General features: G+C 34.6%; 1 protein-coding gene across 1 annotated transcript; it reads left to right on the top strand.

Moving 5' to 3' along the window:
- The first annotated feature begins 2,946 nt into the window (after positions 1-2,946).
- LOC145621103 (fatty acid elongase 3-like) lies at positions 2,947-3,875 on the top strand. The gene has a single exon (XM_081675836.1). It carries the CDS (start codon positions 2,960-2,962, stop codon positions 3,776-3,778), a length of 819 nt encoding a protein of 272 aa, XP_081531962.1. The 5' UTR covers positions 2,947-2,959; the 3' UTR covers positions 3,779-3,875.
- The last annotated feature ends 6,919 nt before the right edge of the window (positions 3,876-10,794 follow it).

The raw sequence follows: 10,794 nt of genomic DNA, 5'->3' as shown, positions 1-10,794 counted from the left end.
TTAAAGTTCATAATAACATTAAGGGTTACACAAGTTTTTAAAAAGGTTACTATGTTAAAAATAAGGTTACTATAATAAAATTAGGGGTCACTATATTAAATATAATGTCAGTTACGTGTGTATAAACCTTAGGTCCACAATAATATTATTGTGGACCAGGTTCACGCAAGATTTTTTTGACTAACCTCTTGAAGGAATTATGTCTTCGATAAGTGCAAGTACTAGATATATCAAGGATCACTATTATGGAGATAATAAGTTCATTCTATAGGGTTGTCAATATATGTTGCTAGATATGATAATTGATCTTTGGGTTAGTTAAATAGCCCAAAGCCTTATAGAATGGATTATGAGGTCACACAACAAGGGTATTGGGTTAAACAAGTAAGAGACCCATTAATGGGCCTCATGAGGATATAACAAGCCATGTAAGGAATTGAGCTAGTGTAGTTAGAAGTGGGCTAAGTGTTTGGGCTTCACATGGACTCTAATTATATATGTGATATATAAATAGAGGCCATGCCTAGGGTTGCATAAAGACACAACTCACTCATACAGTGAATTATGAAACAAGCAACCAAACACTTTAGAACCCTCTCTCACACGCCTCTCTCCTTCCCCTCATCCGTACAGCTGTACGGACCACCCTAGCAAGGTGGTTGCTCGTGGTGGTGGTGGTTCGTGGCTCGTTTGTCTCCTCTCTTCTCCGTTGAAGGTTGATTGAAGCGTTCAGTCACGACTAACTAGCATTAGTGGAGGTTTAACTTGTGCCCGTGGACCAAGTAGAGGAATCACGCTTGGGGTTCTTTATCTCCCTTTGTTCTTGCTCGATCGCACGTGGAATCACGCTTCAAAGGTACAATTATGTGTTCTTTATGTGTTATGCAATGATCCTTGGTTTAGGTGCTTTATGAATATGATTCATATTATTTCCGCTGCGTAGTACCTATAAATCCCTACACCTCTATCTTTTATCACGCTTGTCGATACACAACTTTAGCCATCAATAACTTTACTCTCTATAAGTAAAAATTATAAAAGTTATATTGTGATAGTATTTATTTAGACGATTCTAACTAGATCCTACATGAACATATTTTTCCTTATCTGTAATTCACAAAAGACAGTGAAAGGAGAAGTAGTGAATAGTGTAAAAGTCAAAGGGATCAAGTAAAAAAGAACAGAGGAAGTATTACCAAACACGTTTACACAATCAGCTAGTCAAACCTGCTAATATAACCAGCTAGTCAAATCAGCTAATACAATTAGTTATGTCAATTAGTTACCAGGCCAGCTAATTGCTAAACAGGGCCTAAATAAAACAAATCTATTGTAATATATAAAGAGAAAGGGCATCTTGGATGATAAATTTGTATTTTCCCAAAATTCCCTTCTCAATATTAAAAATTACCACTCCTATTAGAAATTAAAAGTTAGATTTTATTTTAATTAAAAATAATAATAAAAACCATTTTATTTTTTTCTAAAAAAAAAAAAGCAATTCTTTTATTTTAATAAAAAAAAATACTCTATGCCTTCATCATAATTCTTCCACGTTAAAAAGCAGTTATCTTTAATGCATCAACAAAATTGACAATTACCATATAGCAAAAAAAAAAAAAAAAAAAAAAAAAAAAAAAAAAAAAAAACAGCATATGCATGTTATCCTAACATTTGACGAGTTTTTTTTTCCTTAACAAATCTCTTCAAAATTACTCAAAATCTATAAGACCATATTTGCTTTTTAATTATAATTAAGTATTAAATATTTTCCTTATAAGAAATAAAAAAATGTAAAAAACAAAAGTAGTGGAGAGAATTGGAGGAGAGAGAATATATGTTGGGTTCACTAAGACCATCCCTAATGGTGAGACTCAACTTTAAGTATTGAAATACAAAATGAGTTGTTTTTTACCTCCAATGGTGATACCCAACCCATTTCTCAATTTAGCAACTCATGTGAAGTCTAATTTCCTAATGGTGAGACTTTTTAAAGTATATTAATGTCACTTTCAATTTGTGGTCCATCAATTATAATTTAAGTTTTTTTTCAAAAAAAAAAAAAATTAAAAGTTAAATAAATTACAAAAACATATTATAATTGTATAGGGTAGCTCCCGTTGGACTATCTCCTGGCTCCCGAGGTGCGTACTCATCGCTCGAAAAACAACTAGAAGGGGGCTCACCAGCCCGATAGATTCAGCTCGCAGGCTGACCAAGTAAGACTCTCCACAAAGGAGATCGTACACCTATAAATAGAGGGCAAAGTACAAGGGAAAGGAGGAGACACACAAGTTATAACACTCTCTATATCTCTCTAAGTACACTTTTTCTCTTTAAACACATTCCAACTTAGGCATTGGAGAGGGGTTCCTCGAGCCACCCCCGAGGCAGTTCACGTGTGTTGCCTTGCGCAGGTTGTCAACGGTTCCAGCTTGTGCAAGCAGAACCCCTGAATCCACACCTGAAACAATAATATTGATAAGGGCCCACACTTTTTGTCAAAAGAGACTCAAAGTTGAGTAATCAAACTTAACAACTTTCTTTTGGAGTTGCTAAGTTTAGATACAACTTATTGGTATCCTTTCCAAAAAAAAAAAATACTCTCTGTCTCCTAAAAAAACTCACTCAATTCTCACCATTGGAAATGGTCTAAGTGAGAGAAATTAATTAAATATTGTAAACGATTTCTAAATAAGAAAATGAAGCATTTTTTAAAGGGCCGCAAATGGAAAGTGGAGCTTTAAAAACGTAGGGACTAGGGAGTACTAAATAAAAAATTAAAAAAAATAAAAAAATAAAATAAAATAAAATAAGAAACATGGTCGTCAATGGTCCACATCAACCACTATCATCATCCTCACTCCATTCTCATAAAAACACCAATTCATCAAACCCCAACTCATTTCATTTCAATCTTTCACAATCATAAACATTCTCCCCCAACAATTTCACAAAAATGTTGATTTCATCTATCAAATACTATCTAGTTCATCATCCAATCATAACCAATTTCGAATGGAACCCTGAAATTACACATTTCTCCTCACTTCAATTCCTCATTCTCACAATCCTCACTTACCTTTCTCTCACTTTCCTCCTTTCTCACTCCTCTCTCTCTCCTCTCCCACCTCCTTTCATTCGCTTCATCTCCGCCGTCCACAACCTCATCATCCTCCTCCTATCTCTAATCATGGCCGTTGGATGTTCGCTCTCCACCTTTTCTCAAATGCCCTCGACACACTGGATCTTTTGCTTCCCCGCCAATCAAACCCCGCCACGTGGACCTGTCTTCTTCTGGGGTTACATCTTCTACCTCTCTAAAATCGTTGAGTTTATTGACACCCTTTTGATTATTCTTAGTGGGAGTATTGGACGGTTGTCGTTCCTCCACGTGTACCACCATTCAACGGTCCTGATTATGTGCTACATTTGGCTTGAAACATCTCAGTCGTTGTTTCCGGTTGCGTTGGTGACGAATGCGAGTGTGCATACTGTGATGTATGGGTATTATCTGATGTGTACGGTTGGGATTCGTCCGTCATGGAAGAGATTGGTCACCAATTGTCAGATTGTACAGTTTGTGTTTAGTTTTTTGGTTTCTGGGGTAATGTTGTTTGTTCATTTTACGAGATATCCTTGTTCTGGGATTTTGGGTTGGTGCTTCAACGCTGCGTTTAATGCTTCTCTTTTGTACTTGTTTATTGATTTTCATTCTAAGAATTATAACAAGAAAAAACAATTGACTATGGTAGGAGATAAGGATAAGGTTTTGTGAGTAGTAATTCTTTTTTATTTTAATTGTTTGTTCAAATGTACTCGTATTTGCGAATTAGACTTGTGGATTTTTTTTCAATATTCAAAATAATGTAGCGGGGAACATTAGCTATTGGTTCGAATAATATCTCAAGTTATAAAGTTATTGTGACACTGTGTGTAATATCGACTTGACTATGAAGTGTGCATTGTGACTATTGATTTGACTATGTACGCGTTTCGTTAGCAAAAAGGTCCTATCAACTATTGAGATACCTTCCACCATTTTTATTTAAGTGTCACAATTTAATTAAATGATTTTATTTTCTATTGATAAAATTGTAAAATTTCGTACTCCCTCCATCCCTAAATTACATTCCTCCTTTCTATTTTTGGTATTCCAAAATTACATTCCTCCTTTCTATTTTTGGTAAGTTTTTTTTTAGTAATTCAACTCTCTTTTTCTGTTTTATATTTAATGTTTTCTCACTCATCCTTACCTAATCTCACTCATAATCCTTGTGCCAAATTACTATGAATATGATTGGTTAAAAATTTTCAATTAGGAGCATGTGATTGGTCCTTTTTTTTGCAAAGGATTGATGACATATCATGAGTAATAACTAACCTATCTTTTTACTTCCCATTGCATTGTCTAATTATTGCTATTTGTCTTATTTTTCCCTCCTTAATTCCCGTGTAAATTTCCAAAGAGGAATGTAATTTAGGGACGGAGGGAGTATTTAATCACGAGGGGGCTTTAATTATCTTCGTAATAATAAAAAATCATAAATCTAGTGATATTTTCGTAAATAAATCCACAAAACATCTCAGTCAGCATGACATTTTCGTAAATAAATCAACATTTGTGAGACTTGCATTAATAAAAGTTGTTGACTTATTTATATTAATGTAACTAGATAAACTTTTTTTGTTTATCACGAAGATAAACTTGTATTTTCTCTTGGAAAATTTGTAAATAATAATCCCAACTTTGCTCCATTTTCTTTTAATAATCCCAACTTTGGATTATTTCAGAATAATTCTAACTTTGGGGGTTGTTTGCTTTCTTCAATCCCATTTACCGGTTACCTGTTGAAAAGGTTAACTTTTTTTTTTAATAATAAATCCAACATGTCAAGAGCTAATTAGCCAAAAAATTAAATAAAAAAATTCAGAAACCCAACACCACTCCACTGCTCACCGGAACCCCATCCACCCTAATCCCCTCCCGCACCGGAAAACCCACTGCTCCCTTCACTCCAACGCACCAAAAAAGACCAGCCCGCACAGCCACCAAATCACCACCGCCTAGCTGCTCCATCCTCTCACAGTCTCACCTCATCCACCAAAAATCACAAAATTAAACACCAGCACTCCGTACATTAACGCAACCACAACCGCACCACCCTCACCTCGCAACAATCAAATAAAACTTGACCTTTGCCTCGCATTCCCTCAACCTCCAGCCACCCACAATCAACCACAGCAATCCCGCGGCACTGTAGCAACCTTTGCCTTAATAACCGCACCTAGCAACCGCAATTGCTTCGGTAGCAACGCCATCACTTCTTCTGCCCCTGATTTTTCTACTATTGCTTCCTCCATTGAAGAAGGCATCGAAATCCTTCAAGTTTACTCTGAACATATTAGCAAACGGAAGGGGAAAGGAAACAAGCGGCAGGCTGGGCGGCTTGGTCAAGGGGAAGCGCGAAGGTTGGCCGACCGAGAGAGGGTGGTAGGCTGGGCAGTGGGGTGGAGGTTAGGGTGGGACGGTGGGGGAAGGGGAGGTTGTTGGTGTTATGTGATTTTTGGTTTTGTTTTTTTTTAATTTTTTGGACTAATCAGGACTTGACACGTGTCAAGTAACCTGAAAAGGTCATTGACCTTTGTTGACCGGTTAGGGAATGAAGAAAGCAAACAACCCCCAGGGATTATTCTAGAATTATCCAAAGTTAGGATTATTAAAAGAAAATGGAGAAAATTGGGATTATTATTTAGGAATTTTCCTTTTCTCTTTTATCAATTGTCAAAACACCTATTTTAGATTTAACCACTCTTCTATTATAATTTTCTTCATATTATTGTAAATTGATACCCGTTAAATTAAGTTATTTTTTGCTCATTTGATGATTTAATGAGCAATAACCATAATCATTAAATCATCAAAATAAGCAAATATGTCTTGGGTGCATTGTGCACCAGAATGTATATAACAATCTTTGAATTTTAATACCTATTGACGAAGTCTGATAAAATTTTCAATTGTGGGGCCCACTTATTTGATTTTCCTCCCCTTTTCACCTCTATTTCCGATCCACTATTTTCCCTTAACTCACTACTCCCTTCCCTTTTCACCTCTATTTCCACGATTTTCCCTTAATCTCGTCCAAATCCTAAAAAGGCCGAAAAACAAGAGATAAAAACTATTGTAATTTGATCGATTTCTAGTAGTGAAATTAGATCAAATTAGAAAATTTCAAAACATAGTAGATCAGATGAACTGAACATAGTCATAGTACAGTATTACAAATACATTGATTTTATAACATAAAAACGATGATTACATTCTTAGTGAATCAGTGATCATCTAGTAGATAATCATAGTGTGCTAGTGGTGTTTCTCTTCCTAGCCAGACCAGGTCAAATTAACAATATTATAGTTGTACAACATCCCATTTTGAAATGGTAAAAACTAAAAAGGCATAGTTTGTAATTGTAAAACAAATTCCACTTCCTAATTTGGTGGGATCCTTTCTATAATGAGTCTTAAAAAAAACATATCTCGATTCTCGAAGGTTTGTTGCGGGACTCCACTTCTCCATGCAACTTTCAAGCCAACCTCAATGGCACAATTCATGAAATAGACATCATATACGTGATTGCTAGTTTTCGTTTTCGTTTTTTGTTTTTAGTTTGTTGATATTTGGAAAACTAAAAACGAAAGAAGGAAACCACAAAAAAATTGTTTGGAATTTTTTGCTGTTAGTTTAAAACAATTATTATTCTGTGGAGTAATAGATTTGACTTTTTTTTACTTTAATGAAATTTATCATATGACTATTAATATCAAAAAAACTGAAAATCATGAACAAACCTTGGTTGATACATCAGTTTCTTTATGTTTTTTCAAGTATAATCGTTAATGTGCTTAATTTTCATGTAAAATTAATAGAAAGTTGACAATTGAAGGTATATACATTAAGATAGATCTAACACAACTATTTTTCAATACCTATGAATCACAAAAGATAATTAAAAGAAAATGTTTGAATGGTTTCAAAAGTCAATATGACAGCCAACAGGGTCATATTATGGGGTTGTAAATTAAGGGTATTTTCATAGGCTATAATAATAAGTAAACAATAAGATCGAAAAGATGATCTTATGACCATGGAAGAGTACGGTGTGTCGTGATGCAAATCACTGACTTGAAAACGAAATTCCGGCGCAACCGAGGTGCACAATTGTATTCGCCGGCACGTTCCCTAAGGTTAACACACCACTTGCACACAAAGGCACTTTTGGGTGGAAGGTTGGAGCCAAGTAACTTATGCCCAATATAGAGTAAGTGTTTAGCTAATTTTTGTATGATGTATATTTTTTAATGAAGAATAACTAAGCTAATCTTATAGGCAAGGATGGAGCTTCAAGAGGATGAATCTAGACATCAAAGGGATGATTGAATCATAAAGAAGTTGATTAAATCACCATAAACAACTACTTTAATGGGAGGTTACAAGGGAATCCAAGAGATGAAAGAAGAATGCCAAAAGATGAATGAATGTAGACATCAAAAAGACCACTTCACAACCCACTTGTGGTCAATCGTTGTTGGCCACAACCCGCTTGTGGAGTAGGCTGATTTTCTTATAAAGAAGATATTAAAAACCTACTCCACAACCCACTCGTGGGCAAACGTTGTAAGCCACAACCTTCTTGTAGAGTGAACTGATTAACAATCAAAAAGCATGGTTTTTCTCTCTTTAATCCAACAATCCCCCACTAAAGGGAGGAAAACAAAGCCAAAAGAATGAGAAGCAACATATGGGCATAAGAGGAGATCAATACATAACACTTAGATATTACATAAGTAATTTGAAATCTAGTGCTTAGTGAGATGAGACAAAGAATTACAAGTATAAGGGTGGACAAACCTTGAAACCCTTAGACTCTTGATCAAGGAGTGGACTAACCTTGAAACTCCAAGATTTAATTCAAGACCCCCACATCACATACCTTTCTCCAAAATTTACTTGAACTCCGCGAAGAGATATGCTCTTTTATAGCCAAGCATATTCACCTTAGGTCTAGTGGAAGCTCTAGGAAATCCGCCCAAGCTTTCCATAGAAGATGGCTAGTCTTCACAACCACATAGGTGAATCACAAGTACTTCTCAAAATTACTTAGTCAATAGGGTTAAAATAAGTTTGTAAGAACTCAACAAATGCTACATTGTAGCCATTAACACCCACAAGACCACGGATTCATTAAGAGCTTAACGCTTAGCCTCACAATAATCATAAACAATGGTGATCCAAAGTTTTAGTGCGTCCACTCAAACAATTGGATTCATTAAGAGTCAAAGGACTCAACCTCAAACGGTGGATCAATCAAGTGCGTCTCAAATAGAACCAACCAAAAATGGTTTATTGTTCCATTAAGAACTCAAAAGAGTTCAACCTCAATCAAGCATTACAACGCATGCCATAGGGATAGGAAAGTAATGCTTTTCCACATGGGCTTAATGCCTATCCCCCTCGACATTTCCACAAATTATTTAGGATTGTGTTACATGTCCCAAATTTTCTTACCATAGTGCAAAGTTATTTTGCTAGAATACTTTTCCAATAAGGAAAACTAGCATGTTACCAACATCAACTTAATTTGCACAAATGGTTAGAAAATATATCACTTAGCTTTCACCATTAGGTGAATAAAGTAATAAGACAACGAACCCAAAGCTTTGAAATTTCAAAATCTTAATCAAGTTCAATCCTTGAAAATAACATAGCCGCATTAGTGAACTTTCTTCATCAACCATCAATAACCAACACTTGCCTTCCGGAAAGTTTTTGAAAAACTTTTTCCGGAGGCTAGTGTATTTTACGACCTTCGTACCTAAAAAGATACTTAGTAAAAGATGAAGCAAGTTTAAACAACAACGTTAGTAATTCACTATTAAATTTGTAAAATATTGCACTACAACTATTTCACAAACGTATGCTATGTTAAAATGAAATGCAAGGTATGTCACTACCGCATTGCTAAATGTATTAGCATACTCCACTCAAAACATACTTTAAAACCTTTTAAAGTACACATAATTCATGCTAATACAACACATATTCTACTCAAGTGATGACATGAAGTACAAACATCATATCATTGCAAAAACTTTCCAATTACGAAACATGTATGACACTTTGAAAAAACCAAAAACTCATAATAATTATTATCATTCTCAAAATAATAAAACATATGTCATATCCAAATTCGTGAGGAAAAATGCGCAACAAATTGGAAAGAGAAGAAGTTCAAGAAAGCTATTTACTACAACTACGCATGTGATTTTCAATACCACCGCATTACTCACATTTGTAGAAATAACACAAAAATATGTATCAACTTGAAGCAAGTAGTGAGAAACAAACTTAATCACAAGTATTAGATTCTCACAAGGTACTAACCAAGTCAACTCATACTTGAAATTTATACTCACACTTGAACTTTCAACTCACATTTCTTATCTTCAACATGGAACTCCCCAACCTACTTACTTAAGTCATCACTTAGAAGGCTTAACAAACTTCAACCACTAGAGGGAAACTTATCATCAATGAAAAATATCCAAAATAATTAAGTCATCTATGTAAGACCTACATAGTTCCATTAAGACAAGAAAGATAAAGTCACCTTTACTCACAAATTAGCCTTGATCACTCCCAACAACACTTAGTGAATTGACATTTAAAAAACTTTAGAAGAAATATATATTAGGAAACACACTCCATAAAAAGATAGGAGAACTCTAAGCATGTTAGAAATGATCTAACTTATCCTCAATAATCCTTCCAAGGTAGATAATCACTCATGTCATCAATTCACTAGATTAAGGAAACAAACACTCTTCAAACATAGAGATGTCAAAACAACAAATCAAGGCAAACAAATAATAATCTTTAGCATGGCTAGTCACTTTCATGCTTTGCATCTAATAGTAGAAAAATCTAATATTAATGCCTCTTATTCCTCTTATGGTCAACTTGTTCACTCAATAAAATGAATTCATATATGGGAATGTAGCAATCAAGAGACATGATAATTCCAATATGCATAGCCAATCACTTAAACATGACATAATGCATAAAATTGCTAAAAACAAATTATTTAGTAAAGGATGCCAAATGTTATAGTACATGGAGATAAATCCAATAATCCAATAAAGTCATGGAGCATACTATCATCAAATGCTTAAAAAGCAAAAACAAGACATCAAATAAACCAAGACTTTGAGTCCAACACTTATTCTCATATACTTTTCCCCCACATTGGACGATAGAAGTCTTCAACTCAAGTATTGAAATTAGACATGGTAAACTCTAATCCTTTCACATGGGGCATATAATAACTAAATTCCTACTACAAAATTCTATACACTCATAGAATCATAACCCCCACATGCCAAAGTTAAGTCTAAAACCGAAACAAAGTTGATTATGGAGGAAAGAATATGTGAACATACCTCCATGGTGCCTCTAATAATTTACCTTAGCGACCAATGAAGAACAACCCAATGACCACCACTTGTATTGATTGTGCATCTACTAAGTGATTTAAGCTATTTGAAGCACATTTGGATCCATGTTCTTTACTTGAATCATGTAGACATCATGTGGAGATTTACTAGACATAGCATCAAAAGAAATAAAATTCTTACGAATTCACATTCCACACATAAAGAAATCGATAATGATCCTTTAACCAAATGTCAATACAAAACCAAATTGAACCAAGTAAGAACAAATATGAACAAAA

This window comes from Chenopodium album, chromosome 27 (assembly GCF_948465745.1).
Source record: "Chenopodium album chromosome 27, dcCheAlbu1.1, whole genome shotgun sequence".
In the NCBI taxonomy this organism is placed as follows: Eukaryota; Viridiplantae; Streptophyta; class Magnoliopsida; order Caryophyllales; family Amaranthaceae; genus Chenopodium; species Chenopodium album.
The sequence above is the reverse complement of the archived record's forward strand: the minus strand, read 5'-3'. Positions and strand labels throughout refer to the sequence as shown.